The 24,509-nt window shown below is 38.5% G+C and overlaps 1 protein-coding gene across 3 annotated transcripts in view; it reads right to left on the bottom strand.

The window, feature by feature from the left end:
* Window positions 1-24,509, bottom strand: part of dgo (ankyrin repeat domain containing protein 6 diego) — a 65,920-nt gene that overhangs the window by 4,460 nt on the left and 36,951 nt on the right. Inside the window, exons 1-4 of one of the 3 annotated variants that reach the window (XM_069504876.1) lie at window positions 20,883-21,065; window positions 17,383-17,502; window positions 1,259-1,360; window positions 113-307 (exon numbers count right to left, since the gene is read on the bottom strand). In XM_069504876.1, coding sequence (XP_069360977.1) covers window positions 113-307; window positions 1,259-1,360; window positions 17,383-17,481 — 396 coding nt within the window. In that variant the 5' untranslated portion in view covers window positions 17,482-17,502; window positions 20,883-21,065. Of the gene's footprint in view, window positions 1-112; window positions 308-1,258; window positions 1,361-17,382; window positions 17,503-20,720; window positions 20,850-20,882; window positions 21,066-24,509 lie in introns of those variants that run through there. The other 2 variants (XM_069504877.1, XM_069504875.1) reach the window with 2 other exon arrangements.

Here is a 24,509-nt window from a genome sequence, read left to right as displayed (position 1 = left end):
GATGAGAGAATCGCGGCGATAATTTGTACTTTGTATCGAATTTTGTCACACGGCGAGACTATCGCGCGATTCCTTCGCCCGTGGAGTGGAGATGGCGCCTAAGTCGACTTACGTTGTTCTGCAAGTCGGGCGGCGCGCCGGCGAGCAGTATCTCCCTCGCGGACTGGTTGTGTCCGTTCTGCGTCGCCAGGTGGAGCGGCGCGAAGCCGGCCGCGTTGCGCGCGCGCAGGTCGCAGCTGCGCGCCAGCGTGGCCACGGTGCGCGAGTAGCCTTTCCACGCTGCTTCGTGCGCTGCTGTGTTGCCGTGCTGGAATAGCAAAAAATTAATTGTTTTTGGATATGAGATGGCATCACTTATACCTAGTCTTACCAGTGTCGGCTGTGCCTATGGTGCAGGAATCAGGATGTGCAGTGTACACAAGCGCGGGGTCGTAGGGGACGCCGAGTGCCGCTTGCGATATCTCCGAAGAGCATGCTGTTATGGGCGACCATTTGCACCCTAATATATGCCATTTGCTTTCGAATTTCGATCTATTTTGCGATCACAGTTGCGCTTGCCTACGCTGGCACTTTGTTCACCTGAGTGATATCACACGCCACTAGCACTGGCAGAACAACGTAAGCGCGACTTGAGATCCCCAGCCTCACTCCATGAAGCCCTGGGCAACCTGGACGGTCTACTCGAGTTCTGGAGCGAGCTTGGATGGCTGGAGTGAAGACTTCAGCGGGAAGGGGCAATGCACGCACAACAGACGGAAACGTTTAAGTGCGGAAACCAGCCCACAGAGAAGAAAGAAAAAAGAAGATCACACGCCACTAATAATATAACCGCTCCCCCATCTCGACCTTGTGACCTCGCAGGATGGCTGTGTCTAGACGTTTCTGTCTAGACACAGACCATCCAGGCTGCGTTATTGGAGGATGCTTAGATTAATATACCTAATCTAAGGCTGAGATCTACGAGAGTGTACTCTGACTTTGCTCAGACACGAGACAGATTTATGGCAGCTAACGCTGTCTCTTTTTACCGATGTCTTAAGTTTGAGCAAAGTCAAAATCCGCTCAACCTAACGCCCCTTTCACACGGCAGTCCAGTTTTTTGCAAGATCCCGTTTTCTGCAGGACCCCGTTTGATGGCGAATGTGTTTGTATGCTAGCGTTCACACATTCGCCATCAAACGAGATCTTGCAGAAAACGGGATCCTGCAAAAAACTGGACGCCGTGTGAAAGGGCTGTTAGGGAGGGCGTCGTACGTACCACGAGGTCCTGCTTATTGGGGTCTGCGCCCTGCTCCAGCAGCACGCGCACCACGTCCACGTGCCCGTCGGCCGCCGCGCGCTGCAGGGCGCTGCAGCCATTCTGCAACAACAATATCATTTCCGTTACTTGAAGTATATAAGCCTCAATAGCTCAACCGGTAAAGGAGTGAACTGAAAATCGAAAGGTCGACGGTTCAAACCCCGCCCGTTGCACTATTGTCGTACCTACTCCCTTGTAGGATCACTTCGTTGTCTGTCTGTCTGTCGTGTCTGTCAAGAAACCTACAGGGTAGGTACTTCTCGTTGACTTGGAATCATGAAATTTGGCAGGTAGGTAGGTCTTATAGCAGACGTAAGGGGAAAAATCACGAAAAAAATTAAAATGTGTTCATGAAAAATTACTTAGGTAGGGAGTAGATTCAACTTTCAAAGTAAGATTACTATACCAAGTGAGGTATCATAAAAAGAGTTCATTCTACAACAGAGATTTTGATTTATCGTGCAAAATGTGCTTGAGTCTGACTCGCATTGGGCTGGTTTTTTTAGATTGTAATGTATTTCATTTAAAAAAATCACCTACTCGAAACCTTTCAATTAAAAGTTACATAACTTTCAACGAAGGTAAGCAGGAATGTACTTTCTAAACTAAAAATGTGTAGAAAAAAATAACTTCCCGACCAACTGTTTCATCAAAATTAGATACATGTACGTATATGGCGAATAAATAACTAAATAATGGGATATGAAATGAAATTTTTCCAGTCATTAGCTTTTTATGGTCCCGATATAACTGGAAACGCTTGTCAATACATACAATTACGTAACCAGCAGATATCTGTATAAGTTTATAACCACCTTGCGTAATTACCACATAGCGAAGGAAACGTTACGAAATGTCACACTTTTAACATGGTTGTAACTTGTAACATAGCCCGTACAAAATGACTTCTCACGCGCGATTTAAACTCTATATTATGGGTCAACTGTCATGTCAAAAGTACGGTTCACCTTTAAAATAAGGACTAAAGCCGTAGCTTCTAAATTCTTATGTAATAATAGAAATATTACCTATAGTATTGTAAAATGTTGTATGCCAGATATGGCTGGATGCATGCTGTGTTCACAAAAAAAAATGAAATTCGACACATAAAGTTAAAAGTGCGCGTGAGGAGTCATTTTTTATGCATTATAATATCTGATTAGATACGTTTTTATTATACCTATACAAATTTTTTATTATGTTTACATGTTTTAATCACCATGACAACAAGATCGAAGATAAACAAGCAATTTTACTACTTTTTATCTACTGATGTTTTCCGGTTGGTTTTGATAATAGGTACCAAGTGGTATCGTTGAAATGAACGTTAGGTAGAGAGTTGAAACACAGAGTGTGTATTTCTATTGACCCAACAGCAAATAATAAAAAATTCAAAATGGTCGCCCTCATCAACATCATCATCATGATCAACCTATAGCCGGCTAACTACAGAGCACGGGTCTCTTCTCAGAGTGAGAAGGGTTTTGGCCATAGTCTACCACGCTGGCCATGTGCGGATTTGTAGACTTCACACACCTTTGAGAACATTATGGAGAACTCTCAGGCATGCAGGTTTCCTCACGATGTTTTCCTTCACCGTCAAAGCAAGTGATATTAAATTACTTAAAACGCACATAACTCCGAAAGATAGAGGTGCGCGCCCGGGATCAAACCCCCGACCTCCGATTAGAAGGCGCACGTCCTAACCACTAGGCTATCACAGCTTATTTGTACGGTGTAGCAGCTAATCTTGTACGGTGCTACGGAACCTTTCGATAGTAGATAGTAGCTGTCATCATCATCATAATTATCAACCCATCGCCGGTTCACTACAGAGCACGGGTCTCCTCTCAGAGTGAGAAGGGTCTTGGCCATAGTCTAGGTAGCTGTAGAATGACAATGAAAACTGTTTCAGGCTACGAGAGGGTTTTGAGCTTATGAGATTGGGTGTCTATGTTCATTTGTGTGTTTGTCTGTCTGTCTGCCAGCGGGCTGTAGGTACCTATCTCATGAACCGTGATAGGTAGGTACTAGAGAGTTGAAATTTTCGCAGAGTGTATTTCTATTGCCGCTATGACAACAATAAAAACAAATGGCGAATTCCAAAATGGCCGCCATGCAATTTTTTTTATGATTAAGTATATGTTAAGTAGGTAGGTATATCTTGTACGATGGTACCTACGGAACACTTCCGGATGTGCGAGTCCGTCTCGCACTTGACCGGTTTTGTTTATTGAATTGTTAGGAATGGAATGCCTCCCAACTCCACCGTAGGTACTTCCTGCTTCATTTTATTCATTCATTCATCTTTTTATCTCATGCTAATAAATGTGGTAGCGGCCGAGGCTTTATTTTGTTTTAATGAGCTCTATGACCTCTGGTTAGAAATCTATAACACTCGTAAAATACTGAGTGTAACTAGAACGCTAGCAGAAACGTATCGGTATTGTTATACTACCTAAATACAATCCAATACCACTAACGATTTGCCTCATTTTGTAGTTTTAGTGATTCAGTATTATTTTTCAAACCCGCAATGTATAGCAAGCAAAACTGGGGTCTATGCCCCACCTACAACGCGGCAACGTTCGTTGACCTCTAGCGTCAGTCAGATGTTTTATCTCTACATGGTATAAAATAAAGTCGCTTCCCGCGTCTGTATGTATGTATGAACGCGTAGATCTTTTAAACTACGCAACGGATTTTAATGCGGTTTTCACCAATAAATAGAGTGATTCAAGAGGAAGGTTTATAGCTATAGTTTAATTCTCAAAAAATTAGAGATTCCTAGATAAATTGAAATAATGTGAATTAGGTCGGAAAAAAATCCCCTCATTTGAGAGTTTCCGAGGCAATGACACCACAATGACACTACATTAGTATCTACGTTGCACCCATGCGAAGCCGGGGCGGGTCGCTAGTTTACAATATATCGTGAACTTTTACAAAATATAGGATATATATTTTTTCACGTTTTTTCATATGGTACCTATCATATCAGTAATCATCAGTACTATCACCTGTCTTCGTTTTTGCTAGCGTTCTGGTTACACCCTGTATAGCCAAAGAGATAAACTTTACAGGGCAGCTGTAGAATGAAATAGAGTTGATAAGAAAATTGAAAACCATTTTCAGACTAAGATCACGTCCGATCATAACCATTTGACGGTTAGACGTATGATTGTTGAGATAGCCGTGTTGGTCCATGTGTTTGCCCGTTCATGGATGAACGTCTAGAACTTAGAATAAACTAAAACAAACGGAAGATTAATTTTTTGTGTAGATTCCATGAGAAACCATGCCCAACGTTGGGCAGATGAAATAGCTAGCTCGTATGATAATATTTTTAAGAGTGTAGAAATCAAGTGGGTACTGTAGGTAGTGAGCTTTAGATTTTATCTTTATTTATCTTTCAAAGATCATGTTTAATCTGCATCAAAGTCAATTAAACCCGTAATGACGGTTCACGTCATTTTTTAACGCGCTAAAACACGGCTCACCACGAGTTCGCGCCGCGTTAATTAAGGGTGCGAATAAAAAATATGGAATGTCACTTATAATGTCTTCCAACGAGCTTATTACACAGAGTCATTAAGGCCGGTCGCATACTACTTATCAGAAATTATCTGACTGAAAGCTGTTTTTTTTTTTTTTTTTTTTTTTTTTTTATTCAGATACAAGTTAGCCCTTGACTGCAATCTCACCTGGTGGTAAGTGATGATGCAATCTAAGATGATAGCGGGCTAACCTGGAAGGGGTATGGCAGTTTTTATTAAACCCATACCCCTTTGGTTTTTACACGGCATCGTACCGGAACGCTAAATCGCTTGGCGGCACGGCTTTACCGGTAGGGTTGTAACTAGCCACGGCCGAAGCCTCCCACCAGACCAAATGTACGTACCTGTCTAATGTACGCACGCTTAACCAGTGAACGACAAAGCATAGAAATATTCCGTACGCTCCATTATAGCGTGACGTAATCTCTACCGTGGTGGGTACTGCATAGTAGATAACATATTATATACTCTACCGCTTAAGTCTCCAGTTTGATTGTAACGCCAATCACGATAGCAACCAGTGTCGCATGATCGCATGACACATAGTGCGACCTTAAAGTGAGCATATTGCGATTTACATTAAGTATTGTAGCGTTTAAACTCACCTCAGCCACCCTCACAACGGGCTCTACGGGCAGCGGCACGCGCAGCTCGCCGTCTCAACCGCGACGCGTGCGCGAACTGACTCCCTTGAAAAAGGACCCCGGATGGGTTCGAAACTAGTCGGGCTAACGTCGACTAAATAGTAAATACGCGAGTACAGCCGGTGACAGATATTACATTAAGTAATTTAATTGCTTGAAGTTACGTGTTTAACTGCCGTGAGTTTGTGACGCCTGTTTTCGTATGTCAATAATTGTTAAAATCGCGGTTACTATGTTTTGACTTTCACTGCGCTGGACGACCGTCCTCGAACCCCACACATTACCAGAAATGTTGCTTTGGCGGATCTGAACTCAGTTCATAATTGGCTGCCAGCTGCGATTCATAAGCAGACTGTTCTGACAGAAATTATCATCAGAAAATTATCTTACCTACTTACTAAAATTTACTAGACCCCGCAGACTAAATTATCAGAAATATAGCCTCAATAGCTCAACGGTTAAGGAGCGGACTGAATTCCGAAAGGTCAAGGATCAAATCCCAACCGTTGCACTATTGTCGTACTCATTCCTAGCATAAGCTTTTCGCTTAGTATATGCGACAAAAAGATTTCTGTCAGAAAATTCTGATGATATGCGGCCGGTTTAGAAGACCTTCAATTCAAATTAGTTGTGAGCACCTTGAGAACCTGTAATGTGATTATTTTTATCGTAAAAACATATGAATGTGTATATGAATTAGTGCGGGGTTTGTTTTTATACTTTCGTAGTGAAGTCACTTTTTATTGTGCCTAGTGTGCATAAATAAACACTCACAGAAGAATGTTGGGAACAAACATAAGAATAATTTAAATAAAATATACTAAGGTAGTCCACAGTACTAAGCTAGTATATCAGGTGACCCGACCCGCCTACTTGTTTGCTCGCCATTTTTATTTAAAAAAAAAACTTAATAGCCAGTGTGCCTAATCCTGTTATGCCACAACTACTAAATTGACATGTCTAAATCTAGTCATCCTTTTCCGCAGGGAGCTAAATGATAGGTAAGTATAGCAATACATTTAGGTCTGTCATTTCAATTTAGTTTAGACTGTCCCATCTAGTGCAGTGTATACAGGTCGTTGGTTTTCATTGAAAACAACTCATTGAGAGCGAGAATATAACATTTTGCATGAAGTTAATTAATTTTAATTGACGTATAAAGTCTATATTTTAGAATATTATTAAGATGTCTAGAAGCGACTATGTTTTTGTTGAGGCATAGGTTGTAAATTGCAATATCAGTTCATATCTATGAACAAAAGATATAGGTTTTTTTTTAAATTAATTAATACTTGAAAACGCTTTTGCTAGTTGGGTATCAGAAGGTAGTAAGTATTTCATGCTTCTTTCATGCTCTTTCGGAAATGTGTCTACGTACGTTTCGCGACAGCGAAGTCTTTGGCTGTAGGTATACGGTATATTACACGGAGCGAGAAAAAAAAAGTAAAACAAGATTATATTAAGTATCAATAAGCAATAGAATATATTTTCATAATTTATTTTGAAGATTTCACTTTTTTATCAGCCTGGGGGCTGTGAAAAAATGTAAACAGCGAATCAACCAATCAAAGGGCAGAATCTTTTGACGATTACGATAACGTTGAATACGTTTTTCTTACACAATCGGGGGGAAGGGGTTGGGGGGGGGGGAATGGGGGGCTGTTCTACAAATATTCAAAACGCATGATAATAATATACCGCCATGTTAAATCCGACTGTGACGTCACATGGATTGAAGTTGCAATTTATTTCACTAAGAAACCACAGTTGTCTACCAATCCTTGTGACGTCATGACAGCTCATGAACCTAAAAAGATGGCGGGTAGCGTTTTTGCAGCGAAAATTGAAATCCATTATTGCACATATCGATAGTATCGATTGAATAATTTTTTTGTAAATCTTTTGGTAGTTTATTATCTCTTTAGGATCAAATTAAGACACTTTTCAAAAAAGGGTATAATCTAAATATTATATAAAAGGAAAAGGTGACTGACTGACTGATCTATCAACGCACAGCTCAAACTACTGGACGGAACAGGCTGAAATTTGGCATGCAGATAGCTATTATGACGTCGGCATCCGCTAAGAAAGGATTTTTGAAAATTCAACCCCTAAGGGGCTGAAATAGGGGTTTGAAGTTTGTGTAGTCCACGCGGACGAAGTCGCGAGCATAAGCTAGTACCTACTCTATATATAGTTACCTTCTACATACCTACTTATAAACTAATCTCTGCGCAGTGGGATACTAATTTTCTAATCTCATACCTACCTATAAGTAGTCAAACAATTTTTTACGTGTTAACAAGCAACAAATCACCGAAACCTCATTTCTTTAACGGTCGGAACACATTCACATGGTTATTATCCGAATTGAAACAAACCAATGTCTCGGATTAACGTTAGATTAGTAATTAACCAGGCGTGGTTACTATATTTATGGGTTAATATAAAAGTTGGTTTTATTAGAGCGGCCGAGACCAAATCAATTACTATAACACACATGTCTTCTGTTCCAATTTCTATGTAGACTACTTACCTACCCACGTAGGTACATATACTAGATAGGTATCTACGATTATTCTATGTTGTTTGGTGAAACCCACTGTACACTTGAGCATGAAATGTGAGTCGCGGACTTAGGGTGAGATGAGAGATCTATAGAGCGCACTCTGACTTTGCTTAGACTTAAGACAGAGTTAAAACGAGACAGAGCTATATCTCTCACATAAATCTGTCTTATTTCACCTCAAGCTTAAGTCTGAGCAAAGTCAAAGTGCGCTCTATACATGGATATCAGCCTTAGAGTTTAGACCGCATTTCGCGGGTGATTTCTGTGTTGAAAAAACCGGCCAAGTGCGAGTCAGGCTCGCGCAGCGAGGGTCCCGTACTACAGTCGTATTTTTTCGCCATTTTGCATGATAATTCAAAAACTATGGTACATAAAAATCTGTTTTAGAATGCACAGGTAAAGCCCTTTCATATGATACCCCACTTGATGTAGTTATCTTACTTCGAAAATTGAAAATACTAATTATTATTATTCCATGACCACAATTTAATTTTCAACTTTTAAAGTAAGATTACTATACCAAGTGGGGTATTGTGAAAGAGCTTTACCGATACATTGTAAAGCAGATTTTTATTTATTTTTATATGCATTAGTTTTATCGTAAAAAGGTCGAAAAAAATACGACTGCAGTACGGAACCATCGTTGCGCGAGCCTGACTCGCACTTGGCCGGTTTTATATTGTGAGATAGGCTTGCGCTTGACGACAATCATGCCTGAGATTGAGAAACAAATCAAATCAAATCAAATGGTTTATTCAAAATAGGTAATAAATTACACTTTTTGAAAGTCAGTTGCATTTGTAAGATGATTTTTTTTTCCTACCATAAAGCACCATTATAAAATGGCAGCTTTATTACTACTACCATCTAGCCTATGGGCTAATAAGTAATATTATTCTAGCTTAAACTTCTACTTATGATTAATTTTTAAATCTAATTTACAGTCCAATAACTGTCCTTAGTTTATTCTAACACGTACTTACAGTTCACTATGTTCTTGTGACCTAGAAAAATAAAGTAGCACAAGCACTATTACACAAACGCTGCACTTATGTACTTTTTAACACTAATTCGAACGGCTTGGTTCTTTTGAGCCTCCTTTTGATATCCATGTTATCTAGAAGCTTCACAGCCTCCAAATTAACATGATGGCGAAGTCGATGTTGGTGAGCTTCTGCGTATGATATAGTAGTGATAATTTTTACGCGAACTTAAAAACTAAAGCTACGAGGGTTCCAAACGCGCCCAGATCTGAGAAGATCCCACAACAAACAAAGCAATGATTACGTCTAAGGGCCGGTTGTTTCAAACCATTGGTCTTCGTAAGATACGTTCGTTAAAATTTAACAGACGTAGACGAACTTTAACATCTGTTAATTTATATGCGTTGCTTCAGTGTACAAAAAACTGTTCGTCATTGTTATTTTGGTTGCGAAACTAACCCTAAAAATTAACTTACTTCTCCGTATCCTTTTTTTATTTCATTTTGAAAGTATATTAACTTATATACATAGTTATTAATATTGCTACTTCGCATTTTAAACACTTTTTCTTTCTTACAAATTCTCTTTCATCTTCAAAAAACTACCATTAAAAGCATTGAATTAAATTGATTCCATTATAATTTTTAAATAAAATATTCCTTTTGTCGGAAGTATGAAGTTACGAACTGATTTGACGATCACCAATGGTGTCAGCACTGGTTAACGTAAACGTAACTTTTTAACGAACGTTAGCGCTAATAGATGCTGAATCAACGCTTTTTCTTTACTTACGTTCGTTAGCGCCATATTTAAAGGTTACGTGTCCGTCAAAATTTGTTGAAACAACCGGCCCTAACTCTAGGTTCGTAGCGCTCTTGCCTAGAAGATGCCTATTCACTCTTGCCTTGAAAGTATTCAATGTATCGAAGGCACACATTAAATCGGCTCCTGGTTGCATTAACCAACATTTTATGCCTCACTCTAGGTGTATTCCTCAACTTCGAACTATAATTTATTCGATACCCTTATCCATCTGTCATCTAGGCGCAACCAACACCATATCGAGAGAACCGGGATCATTAAAAAACTAGTTCGGATACTTCGACCGGTCTCTGTGTTGTTACGTTTTTTTTTCACGTATTGGACATTGGCTCTGCGTTATTGCCGACACGGAGTTTATGAACCATAGACAACATTTGTTTTTAAACTGTCAATACACTGGTTTGTTCTTCTGACGAGGAAATATAGAACAATATGAAATACAATAAAAAAATATACTTTGAAATTAACCCATAAATATAGTAACCACGCCTGGTTAATTACTACAATATTATTACAATATGAAAATATATTATAATAGTCCGCGCGGACTACACCAATTTCAATCCCCTATTTCACCTCCTTAGCGGTTAAATTTTCAAAAACCCTTTCTTATCGGATGCCTACGTAGCTATCTGCATGCCAAATTTCAGCCCGATCCGTCCAATAGTTATAGCTGCGCGTTGATAGATCAGTCAGTCAGTCAGTCAGTCAGTCAGTCACCTTTTGTATATTTAGATTATGGCTATTTGAACTGTACCACAACTTAATCACACCTTTCTAAAATTTTTGTCTGTCTGCCTGTCTTTTCGTCTGTCCGTCGTGTCTGTCAAGAAAATCTATAGGGTGGTAATGCGAGTTAAAAATATTCACTCGGACTTTCACTTTACAACAAAACACAGTCGTTAGCCAACTATGAGTTACGAGTATTGAAATAGCAGATCGCTGATTATCATGCAGACACATATTACACTCATTAGCCGTCTACTTATCGTTTTATGATAGACACTAACATTTGGATTGTTTCCGGCTTATTTACGCAACTGTTTATTTAAGCCGAACTGTTTATTTGAATAAGACAACTTGTAGGTACAATAAAAAGGTACGAAAGTATATTCCAAAGCTTATTCTAGATTCATGTAAAAGGTTATAATTTTTGACAAATCACAAAAATCAAAGTGAGACCACAGGCCACAGACTCTCAAACTTTTTTTTTTTACTTGATAAAACCGTATAACCGAACACTCTGAGTTCAAGCTTTTAAATTTAACACAGACTTAAATATCATTCATCTAGATCATAGAAATTTAGATAACAATTGGTTTATTTATCAGTTAAACCACCGAAAGTTTGTAAAATAGTCTTCTGAAAGGTCACACCCGAACACGAACTATCACTATATCCATATTATAAATGCGAAAGTGTGTTTGTTTGTTGGTTTATCCTTCAATCACGTTGTAACGGAGCAACTAATTGACGTGATTTTTTGCATGGGTATAATAGTTAAAGACCTGGAGAGTGACACAGACTACTTTTTATTTCGGAAAATCGAAGAGTTCCCATGGGATTTAAAAAAACCTGATTCCACGCGGATGAAGTCGCGGGCAAGTAAGTACTGTAAGTAGTCTATATAAATATTATTCTACCGGTTCTTTCTCTATGTTGTTATTCATCTTTGGCTAAAATATTTGGCTAAAAGTGGTTCTTTAATTAACATTTGCCGAAAGCAGATTTTTCCTATTAAAATAAATAAGTAATTATAAAGATTTGAGGCCAGACACAGTTAGATTAAAATACTAACCTACTAGCTGATGCCCGCGACCTCAGCCTCGTGGATTTGGGTTTTGTGGGAACCCTTTGATTTTCCGGGATAAACCCATCGCCGGCTCTCTACAGAGTATAACGGGTCTCCTCTCCTCTCAGAGTGAGAAGGGGGTTTTGGTCTACCACGCCGGCCATGTGTGGATTGGTAGACTTCACACACACTTTGAGAACATTATGGAGAACTCTCAGGCATGCAGGTTTCCTCACGATGTATTTAAATTATTTAAAACGCACATAACTCCGCAAAAGTTAGAGGTGCGTGCCCGGGATCGAACCCCCGACCTCCGATTAGAAGGCGGACGTCCTAACCACTAGGCTCTAGTAGCTACGTACATATTCAAAAAAATTGTGCAAAATAAAACCATCAAAAATGAATAGAAATCGTGCCGTTCCGGCCACTTTCTTAAAAACATTATTAATATCAATTCTCGTTACGGACGGATGTACCAAGTTATTATGAGTAAGTAATGTGTAAAAATGAACTTGTAACTTGTAACGACGCACGTGTGTCCGTTTGACATTAATTAGCTTTTCCCACTTCATTAGGTTATTACAGAGGCGACGCTTACTTTTACAATATTGATATTTTACCTTTTAATCGGAGGATACGCTAGGTATAAGTCCCGCAAATTGCTATTGCGCTGGAACCATGTCTCATTAACAACGAAATGACGTCATTTAAGTGAAATAAAATATACCATCTGCTCGAAACTTCAGTCTAGTGCTGACACCACGCGCATTAGATATTTGCGGGACTTATACCCCAAAACATTATTTTGAATTTTTGTCTGTCGAGAGACAGTGTCTGTCAGTGCACGCTTCACACTGAAACTATTGAACAGATTTGAACGTAACTCTAACTTGGCATACCGGCTTCGCACGGTTAGCTTATTACAATTTTCCTAGGGATCTCTAATTTTTGAGAATCAAATCGATTTTCATAATCTTTTCCTATGTAAAGATTTAATGAATAGTTTCGTAAATAGAGAATGGAACTCCTCAACGGGTAAAAGCAAATCAATCGCGATTAGATTAGTGTAATAGCTTAGCAAAAAGTACACACTTAACCATAATACACAATAGCACAAAATATAATGTCACTAGCTGATGTCCGCGACTTCGTTCGCGTGGAATTAGGTTTTTTAAAAATCCCGTGGGAACTCTTTGATTTTCCAGGATAAAAAGTAGCCTATGTCACTCTCCATATCTTAAACTATACTCATGCAAAAAATCACGTCAACCCGTTGCGCTGTTGCGACGTGATTGAATTTATAATAAGGGTACCTACTGATTTCTTCCTTATTAATAACAGAATGTATTATGGATTACTTGATGTTATCAATGATCCAAGCTTTTAAACTATTAATATATATAAATAGCACAAGTTAATTGCATACTAATCGTTGTGTAGATAATAACTAATAGCTCCGGTGACGTGGCGGCCATTTTCTCGAGCAGTTCTCGAGCGACCAATCATCAATCATCTCTGCGCGTCAACGCTCGCGCTGCGTCGATGTTGTACACAGATAGATCGTTTATATTCATAATGTATTCCGAGTATCGCGTATAAATTAAAATCAGCTTGACATGTCTGTCTGTTAAGTGTAGAGAGTTCAAGAGATCTGGGTTCATCCAGCAGTCATGGATCGATATGTATCTATACCTACCTAAAGAGTTGTTCTTTGCAGCGCACGTCTCTCTTTCGTCACTGAACTCTGATTTTCCGGGATAAATAGCCTTTATTGGTTATATTAGTTACTAGCTTAAACTCGCGACTTCGTCCACGTTAACTACACAAATTTCAAACTCCTATATTACCGCCTCAGGTCTTGAATTTTCAAAAATAAGTACTTTCTTTGCGGATGCCTACGTCATAATAGCTATCTGCATGCCAAATTTCAGCCCGATCCGTCCAGTAGTTTGAGCAGTGCGTTGATAGATCAGTCAGTCAGCTTTTCCTTTTATATATTATTTAGATTCATCTCTGGGATACCTTTGTACTAACTAAACAGACTTAGGCATTTTAAAAATTCCTTACCTACCCCGAACTCTGATTTTTCGGGATAAAAAGTTGCATATGTCCTTCTCTGGAATGCAAGCAAAAATTCCAAATTTTATCAAAATCAGTTGAACAGATGGGCCGTGAAAAGCTAGCAGACAGACAGACACACTTTCACGTTTTGTATAAGTATGGATAATGATTTGATAAATCGTTTTGCTTTCAACTTTTTGTTCATTTACAAATTCAGCCCCTTTGATAGATCGTTTGCGTAAGTCCACGGCTTGAGGAGTGTACATTGATGTATCGGCCTTCCGATTCCATCCGAGATGTAACTAATATCTTGTATCGTTTTATTATTCATCGATTTATCTTATGGTTGTAGGGCTCTCGGCGGAGGGAATGGATATGTACAGTACATATTTAGCATGTTACATTACGAAATGTATTCATTTGAATAGACTCTGAAAGGAAAGTAGGACTTAACTGCTCTGTTTTCTAAACCCATGCTTCTATATCCATACTAATTCCATACTAATATTATAATTTGCGAAAGTGTGTCTGTCTGCTAGTTTTTCACGGCCCATCTGTTGAACTGATTTTGACGAAATTTGGTACAGAGATAGCTTGCATACCGGGAAAGGACACAGGGTGCTTTTATCTCGGAAAATCAAAGTTCCTATGCGATTTTTAGTAACCGAAACTTACGCGGACGAACTGGCGGCCATCACCTAGTTCGCCTGTTCGCCATAAATTTGTTCACAGTTTAATGTTACGACTAGATTTTGCCTGGTGGGAGGCTTTGGCCGTGGCTAGTTACCACCCTACCGGCAAAGCCGTGCCGCCAAGCGATTTAGCGTTCCGGTACGATGCCGTGTAGAAACCAAAGGGGTATGGGTTTAATAAAAAAAAAAAACTGACATACCCCTTCCAGGTTAGCCCGCTATCATCTTAGACTGCATCATCATTTACCACCAGGTGAGATTGCAGTCAAAGGCTAACTTGTATCTGAATAAATAAAAAAAATAAAAAAAAATAGATAGGTACAATTTAAACGTACGAACGAACGTAATAATATTACAAACGAATAAGATTTACGACAAGGCGAGGATATCGAATACATTCGCCACGGGGCGCCTGCTCCTCTAATATGAATAGTGCTACCACATAATAGGTTTCGAGAGACCTGACAAAGCGGAATTTAATATAATATCTACTATCTACTTGTGTTATAATATGTTATTATATTAACATTGCACGTCTTGTTGTGGGAAAACAAGAAACCGTAATAAGCTTGCAAGACCTTGCAACTCCTATCTTCCGCCTCAGGAAAGTCCAAAAGTCATTTGTGGGTATGGATATAAATAAATAAATAAATGAATAAAAAAGCCTTTATTCTAATACGTTACAAATAATAAAAAATTTAAACAATCTTACATTTCATTTTCCTTGTTCCATTAGCAATCAAATAATAATAATAATAATCATTCATATTTTAAGTATAGTTTTATTCTTTTTTTCCTTCATAAATCATAAAATATAAATTAATATTAGTTAATTACGCAAATTACGAGTCAGATACAATGATTATTATTATTTAAATTAATTATGTGGGTTATTTTATTACAATAATACATTAATATTAACAAATTACTACAATTCTAAATCATGTCAATAATAATAGAGGTCAATTATATGTTTATTTGAAAGTAACAATTTTTATGTCATTCAACGATAAATAAAATAAAATAAAATTATAAAATTTAGCCTCGGATAATTTTGAATTTACGTATTAGGCGCCGCTACGGTGCAGGCCTGGGTAGGTATGGGTATAACCTTTTACAACAAAATCCCGCAACTATTTTGGACTTGCCTTTACACAAGTTTAAAAAATCTATTAAAAGTATGCTCCTGAAAAAGCATATTATTACACAATCGAAGATTATGTAAATGATAAAAGAGTTTAAATAGAGAAGCTTTTCGCATGATGACCTCCAAACTTCGTTCTGAAGAAGGTGATGATGATGAAAAGAGTTTGGATTTGAGCTGCAGCTCGTTCCAGCAATGCGCGGGGCTGCAATTACTTTTATATATAAGTACTAGCTTATGCTCACGACTTCGTCCGCGTGGACTACACAAATTTCTAATCCCTATTTCACCCCCTTAGGTGTCGAATTTTCAAAAATCCTTACTTAGCGGATGCCTCGTTATAATAGCTATCTGCATGCCAAATTTCAGCCCGATCCGTCCAGTAGTTTGAGCTGTGCGTTGATAGATCAGGCAGTCAGTCAGTCAGTCAGTCAGTCACCTTTCCCTTTTATATATTTAGATGACATAATGTTGAAAATCATCAATATCAAATCTTTGAAAAGAGCAACCGCCGAGTTTCTTGCTGGTTCTTCTCGGTAGGAAAGGCATTCCGAACGAGTGGTAGTGGCATTTGACGATTCAAAAATCAAAAGTACTTGTAAAAGTTTAATTGTATTTTTTTTTATATGGGAAGTAATTTGTTGATGATGATGATACCTGTTTGGTAAATAATTTGTCGAGCAAACAAAAAATAATTATTGACAATCATAAAATAATGTCGTACGTGTGTGCATTTAATAGCCTCACGACAGTTTGCTAAATGGACGCCATTTAAGGCTGTATCAACTTAAACCATCTATCAGAGTTTTAATACGTTTCCAATAAGAGTCATGTTAAATTATTCATGACAATAAAAAGCTTATGGGGTTAATTAATATAGTTGGACATACGCGTACGGACAGGGTGCTGAATGGATAATGTGGTTAACTTGGTAGAATGTTTTTCCTACTTACAATTTTTTTTTGAAAATTACTAGTGGTTGCCTACTATCGAAATTGGCACAAAATCGATTATAAAATTTGTACCGAACAAACAAAGAGAGAGACAAGAAAGCGAGTTAAGGGTTATTCCCGTTGAGTCACATTCCCGTGAGTAACACTGTTACTCAATGGGAATTTTCCTGAATTGTCCCGTTGAGTCACACCTACATAATATTGCGTGTGTAACGTTGACTGAATGTGCACTTTTCCGGGATGATGACATTCATTTTCAAATCCACGATGGCGGACATGAACTTATTACAAAAAATAGAAATGGGTGTCATTTTCAGGGTTTTTCAGGATTTATTTTCAAATCCAAGATGGTGGACATGGACTCCCTCGGTGCGCCATCCAGTCCGAATTACACTTTGACGGTTTTTTATTGCAAAATAGGATTGCTGTTGACGACAATCACGCTCGATCGATGGAGAGAAATTATGATGAACTAGCTTATTGCCGCAGCTACACAAATTTTAAACCCCTGTTTTACCCATTTAAGGGATCGAATTTTCAAAAATCCTTTCTTAGCGGATCTCTACTATGACGTAGACAGAAATCTGAAAAAGCTGGAATCGATAAATGCAAGTTAGATTCCAAACACAAGTAGGTAAGAAAATTTTGAAAAAGCGCAAAAGTTTACTTCGTCCGCGTGGACTATACAAATTTCAAACCCCTATTTCACCCTCCTAGGGCTTGAATTTTCAAACATCCTTACTTAGTGGGTGCCTACGTCATAATAGCTATCTGCATGTCAAATTTCAGGCCGTTCCGTCCAGTAGTTTGAGCTGTGCGTTGATAGATCAGTCAGTCAGCTTTACCTTATTAGATCTAGATTTACCTCGTCAGTGGCATCGACGGGCGCTCCAGCTCGGATCAAGATAGCCACGCGGCCTGCGTCACCCCGCGCCGCCGCCTCCAGCAGTGCGCCGCCTCCCATGCGCTCACACCATCTGTATCACTGCAACAAACACAAACCCATTCAAACTTTCATGTAACATAGCTTACTAGAGACATGCATGTCTGTAGCAAGCTGTCTTCTGCTGTCAAGTCTGTAGAACTTGGCTAAAACCACTATTCAATTACATTCATCTACTATTCAATCATATTCTTGTCTTTTTATAAATTCTTTTTTAAAGAAATACCTTTAAATTTTATTACAGTAGAAACTCGCTTATCCGGCCCTCGGTTATACGGATTCGCGATTATCCGGACTACCAACCGAAAATTGTTCGGCCAAGTGCGAGTCAGACTCGCGCACCGAGGGTTCCGTACTCGGGTATTTTTTCCGCCATTTTGTACGATAAACCAAAAACTATTATGCATAAAAATCTGTTTTAGAATGTACATTGTACAGGTATGATATCCCACTAGGTATAACTATATCTTACTTTGAAAGTTTAAAATACTATTAGTGAACTACATAATATGCACAAAACCCGCTTTTCTTCATACATTCGATTATCCGGATTTTCGATTATCCGAATCCCTAACGACAACAATTAGTCCGGTTAATCGAGTTTCCACTTACTAAAAGAAACACGGAATAATTATTACAGAACAAGAAAGGATTCATAAAGCCTTGCATGGTATGGTGACCACTGACCATAATAAATAAAAGCCAGCGCCAAGTTTCTATTCACTTCGAAACATTTAAGACAAGCTTTCCTAACAAATGAATATCAAATGCGAAACGCTTTCACGTACGACTTTATGATGGTACTACAGGCACTTTATACTGAGGTATGCAGACTTCAGACATCTGAGTTATGTTTATGAACTAGTAGAATACGCAATGTTGGAAAATCTTAAATAACTTAGTGGGAAGAATTTTACAAGTAGAGAAAACTGAAATACCCGGCTGAGTTTGTTGTGGGCTCTTCTCAGACCTGGGCGCGTTTGGAACCCTCGTAGCTTTAGTTTTAAGTGTGCGTAATAATTATCACCACTATATCTTAGAAATCCAACATCTGACCATCAAAAAGAGTTATTAATTACCTATTTTGAATAAATCATTTGACTTTGACTTTGATAATTGAAATATTTAAAAGACTTTAAAGAAAAACACACGCATAAAAAAATAGAAAAGTATTTTATTCAAATAAACTTGTACTATGTGCTTTCGAATCGTAAACTGAATCTACCACTACTCTAACTCAGTGTCTAACACTGAATGATATCCACCGAGCTCCATCCAATCCATTGAAGGTTTTCTGCAAAAAAAAATTGTATCATTCAGTGAAGCAGCAATGTAGAAGAAATTACTGTCAAATGAGCTCAGTGGCTATCATTCAGTAATGAACACTGAGTTAACGAATCACCCCGCTCGCTGCGCTGGTACAGAGTGCCCTTCCTACCGAAAAGAACTAGCAAGAATCTCGGCGGTTGTATTTCGACTGTCTAGTCTAGCCGCGTGTCTGCGTGGATGCTTTTCTGCTACATATAGTGAGATGGTAGAACCTTTTATTTACAGTGTAGACTGTGGAGCAAACACGATACACGCACGAGTTGTTTGCACGTGAACTAGCGACCGCCCGCGACTTCGTCTCAACTCATCGTGTTTGATACGTTTAATGTTTTGACACATGTTTGTCTATGTGCCTCTATCTTTATATTGATCTAAGTTATCTTTTGTATGTTTAAACTAGCTTATGCCCGCGACTTCATCCGCGTGGACAACACAAATTTCGAACCCCTATTTTATCCCCTTAGGGGTTGAATTTTCTTGGCGGATGTTTACGTCATAATAACAATCTGTATGCCAAATTTCAGCCCGATCCGTCCAGTAGTTTGAGCTGTGCGTTGATAGATCAGTCAGTCAATCAGTCAGTCAGTCAGTCACCTTTTCCTTTTATATTTATATAGATTATGGGTAGGTATGTCTTGTATTGAAATATTTCATAACGCTCTCACCGCGTTATTCAAGCCGTGGTAAATAAATTATATAAACGCATCAATCAAAATGTTGTATTTTATGAATAACATAAATCTTCTCGATCTAAATGGAACGTAGCAAATTGACTCTGCATTCATTTTCTACGCGATGAATAGAATTCTTTTTCATTTTATTAATGATGTTGCTTGCATTCAAGTTACTTTCAAGCAAGTAACAAAAGAGCAAAGTCGCATATGCATTGCAATAGTATTTACAGATATAGAATAACAAATAGATATATAACATTGCCAATATGAGGCCAAAATACTTGTAGGCTCGTCACCGCCAGAAGTATGTTATTATGATCGAGATTGAAGACTAAACCACCAAAAGTAACCTTAGGTAATGGTTAACCGGATACGTCAGGATTACAACCTTTAGATTAACCGAGCCTTCGTGGGCATACTAACATCATTCTTGCACACTACGAGAGATATCACAGACTACCCTCAACTATTAACCTACCGTCAATAATGAGTCATGATAACAACGTCTCTTATGAGACTAGACATCGCTAACTAACACTAGCTAAGTCCCTACCTAGCGACCGGCTCCAACCATCCCCATACCGGCCCCAGACCAACCAGCTAACCTAGCACACCACACTTAGTTCAATTAACCTCAACTACAACAATCACGTTCGTCTAATACAAATTGGAACGATACAAGAAGGACTTACCAGATAAACAGCTATTCAACACACACTATACCATCATTCACACAATCACGTCACTTTCCACAACCTAGTACTGAACCTTTAACAACTGAAACCACATTAGGTCACAACAACAATGATAATAATAAAACCTACAGTACGATACACATAGTATCCACTGAGAAGTGCCCTCGGCAAGAGCCACACGAATAATAATCTCCTCGTACCGCCGCATTCACTTTTATTGTCTCAAAATGACGGTGGGGCGACTACGTAATGTTCAATGAGCAAAGTGTTTACAATTAAAATGGCAGCGCGCCTGCATACTTATATTTTTTATTGTTATGCAATCTAAATATGTAAAAGGAAAAGGTGACTGACTGACTGACTGATTGATCTATCAACGCACAGCTCAAACTACTGGACGGATCGGGCTGAAATTGGGCATGCAGATAGCTATTATGACGTAGGCATCCACTAAGAAAGGATGTTTGAAAATTCAAGCCCTAGGAGGGTGAAATAGGGGTTTGAAATTTGTGTAGTCCACGCGGACGAAGTAAACTTTTGCGCTTTTTCAAAATTTTCTTACCCACTTGTGTTTGGAATCTAACTTGCTTTTCTCGATTCCAGCTTTTTCAGATTTCCAGCCTCAGAATAACAACTGATGGTAACTTTATTTTATAATTTTTATAGTGTTTTACTTTACCTACACTTCAAGTGATGGTAACTTATTTGCAAAAATAAAATGTACCTGTAGCAAGTTTTGTTATTTTTCATCGACAATTTCTTGTAATATTTTTTCGTTTCATTTCACATTTTTTTAGTAGTTTTGCCAATGTTGTTTCTTCATGTCTCCGGGTGAATAAAAAGAAAAACTGTAGTCTATGGCACAAAGGAACGTGAAACACTCGAAGACCGTAATCGCGCGCGCATCTCGATCGACACTGCCATTGTTTCGATTCGAATAACGTACTTATCGATTACGTTTCAGTATCATTAGGTTGCGGTTTGTTTTAGGAGATGTAGCGGTATTGCGTATTGAAAACCGTTGTTTACTTATAATTACATACATTATGGTCCCAGATTTAATGAATGCCTGTTGAAGGTATTGATAACAACTGTGGGTATTGGTTTGATATAATTATCAAACCAATACCCACAATTATACAAATATACAAACTTTCATCCCTATTTAATCGCCTAATTTAATTCTTTCATAGTGATTGCGCCGCACCTTCTGTAATTAATATTTTAACCCCAGCGGCTTAGGCTGTGGGTTGACAGATTATCAACTATCATCATCATGAAGCTGTGATAGCCTACTGGTTAGGGCGCCCGCCTCCTGATCGGAAGTCGGTGGTTCGATCCCGGGCACGCACGTCTAACTTTTCGGAATTAAATGCGACTTGTTTATGTTTGCGACTTCGTCCGCGTGGTCTACGCAAATTTCAAACCACTATTTATCCCCTTAGGGGTTGACTTTTCGAAAATCCTTTCTTAGCGGACGTCTACGTCATAATAGCTATCTGCATGCAAAATTTTAGCATGATCCGTCCAGTAGTTTGAGCTGTGCTTTGATAGATCAGTCAATCAGTCAGATAGACACCTTTTACTTTTAAATATTTAGAAGATTTAAGTAACCAAATATCACTTGCTTTATGGAGGACTCTAAGGCATGCAAGTTTCCTCATCATGTTTTTCTTCACCGTTGAAGCAAGTGATATTTAATTACTTAAAATATGACATCGATACTAGTCCATACTTATATTATAAATCCGAAAGTGTATCTGTCTGTCGGTCTGACGGCTAGCCTTTTACGCGGCCCCTCCGTTCAACCGATTTTGACAAAATTTGGTACAGATATACCTAGCTTGCATCCTGGGGAAGGACATAGGCTACTTTTTATCTCAGATAATCAAATAGTTCCCACGGGATTTCAAAAACAAAGCCAAGAGGAAGGGTTATGATTTTAGCAGTTTATGTATTTATGTTTATATGACTATGGAGCTTTATTATATTTGCTTCAAAAAATCATTGCCTTTGACTTAACTTCCCACCATAGTCCATGGTGAAACGGTGGTCCCTAACAATAATACACGCTTGAATAGAGACCATAAAGACTGGCAAGCCCTTCCGACGTTAGTATCCGTCACATAAAGTACGCTACATTATCACACGCTGAGATTCAGTACAATAAAGCTATTTAGCGTTCCGGTACGATGCTGCGTACCACAAAATATATTGTATCTTTATGATTTATAGGGCCGTAGTGGCCTAATAATCACAATGCTTATTAGATCATCACCAATAGGTCATGGCCCGCAAAAATCTAAATATATAAAAGGAAAAGGTGACTGACTGACTGACTGACTGAATGACTGACTGACTGACTGACTGATCTATTAACGCACAGCTCAAACTACTGAACGGATCGAGCTGAAATTTGGCATGCAGATAGCTATTATGACGTAGGCATCCGCTAAGAAAGGATTTTTGAAAATTCAAACTCTAAGGGGGTGAAATAGGGGTTTCAAATTTGTGTAGTCCACGCGGACGAAGTCGCGAGCATAAGCTAGTCGGATCTAAGAGTTTCTGTGTCTGGGTTTTATTTATTCTATAGCTATAGCGGGTGGATAACTTTGATTCGGGAGTTACTGAAGTACGCGGAGAGCATTGCATTTATTTCATTTATTATTCATGCATTCAAATATTGATAAATTTATTAAACAATTATATATGTTACTAGCTTATGCCCGCGACTTCGTCCGCGTGGACTACACAAATTTTAAACCCCTATTTTACTCCTTAAGGGGTTGCATTTTGAAAAATCCTTTCTTAGCGGATGCCTACGTCATAATAGCTATCTGCCTGCCAAATTTCAACGCGATCCGTCCAGTAGTTTGAGCTGTGCGTTGATAGATCAGTCAGTCAGTCAGTCAGTCACCTTTTCCTTTTATATATTTAGATTACAATTACAATATTGCATGAACTGGTCATTCAATGTTCTCAGCGTACATTCAAAATCCTTTCAGGTTTTATCATTTGTATTTTGTGTATTTTTGTGTTTGTATTTATCATTAAACATCTAGTTAGTGTAAGTGGCACTGCCGTTCCAATTAGTAAAGTAATTTAATATCACTTGTTTTAATGGTGAATTAAAAATTGTGAGGAAACCTGATAATTTTCTTACTTCTTAAAGGCACTTGGCCAGACCACCTGTGGCCAAACCCTTCTTATGGGTGGGTTGATCACGATGATGATGATTCTTGCTCTGACAATTATTGCGATCGTCACACTGCAAGTATAGCTATCAAACATCTAATATTAGGCACGGTCTATCGTATATAGGGTGACATAGAAACAAAATAGTTACATGACGAATCACAATTTTCTTTTTCGTTTTGATAAATTCTCAAAGCCTTATTAGTGTCAAAGATCGTCGAACTAGTTCTACGTTACCATGGAATCTGGACAAGTCTAACAAGATTATGTAAATGGTCATAAAACGGTATCATTATGTCTAGGTCTAGACATAGATAAAGATAAGCTATCCGTATTTAATATTATCTATAAGAATAGATAATAGTAAAATGTCAGTTCATTAGAAAACCATTTTCGACGTAGTTATATAAGTACTTACATATTAATTACATTTTAATAATAGTTTGATAGTTATATTACTAGGTAGCTGAAGTAGATAGGTACCTTATAATTAGTTTCTCTATTATCGTGCCGTTATTCTACCGTTAACTTTATATCTTGTTTGCTTTTTTTTCAGAAATTTAGAAACACGTTAGCCCTGGACTGCAATCTCACCTGTACCCGTAGTATAAGATTTTACGTCTCACCAAACCTTGCTAGAATTCGAGAGTCGAAACACAATAACATCAAAGTAAAATGGACCTAAAAAGCCTTGAATTGAAGTCAAATATTCAATGCCACTGATTTTAATTTCGCAATGTTTCCGCTTGGAGCGCTGGCTGTAGAAGTGTAGACAAACTTGAGCTTACAAGGCATTTAAGATTGAGTTTACTGTAACGCGGAAGTATTTCGACTCTCGAATTTGGTTTGGTTTGGTGAGACGTAAAATCTTGTACTACGGGTACTGTAGTTAAGTGATTAACGCCGCCCACAGATCTGAAAAACAATGTTATTAAGATTTATGTGCTGCCGCCCATGAAAACTTGCAGCACCAGAAGAACCGCCAATGCGTTGTCGGCTTTTCAAGAATTTGACCAATGACTAAGCATTGGTGGTCAGACGTCTCTAGGTTAAAGAACCTTGGTTACAGGAGTTATATCATTCGAGGGGATGGGAAGGTGGGAAACTCTCCAGCTCGTAGCCGGAAGCCGCACTGGAGTGAAACTCGGATAAGTAG

Source organism: Maniola hyperantus, chromosome 19 (genome assembly GCF_902806685.2).
Source record: "Maniola hyperantus chromosome 19, iAphHyp1.2, whole genome shotgun sequence".
NCBI lineage: Eukaryota > Metazoa > Arthropoda > Insecta > Lepidoptera > Nymphalidae > Maniola > Maniola hyperantus.
Note: the sequence above shows the minus strand (reverse complement) of the source record. Positions and strands in the feature narration are given on the sequence as shown.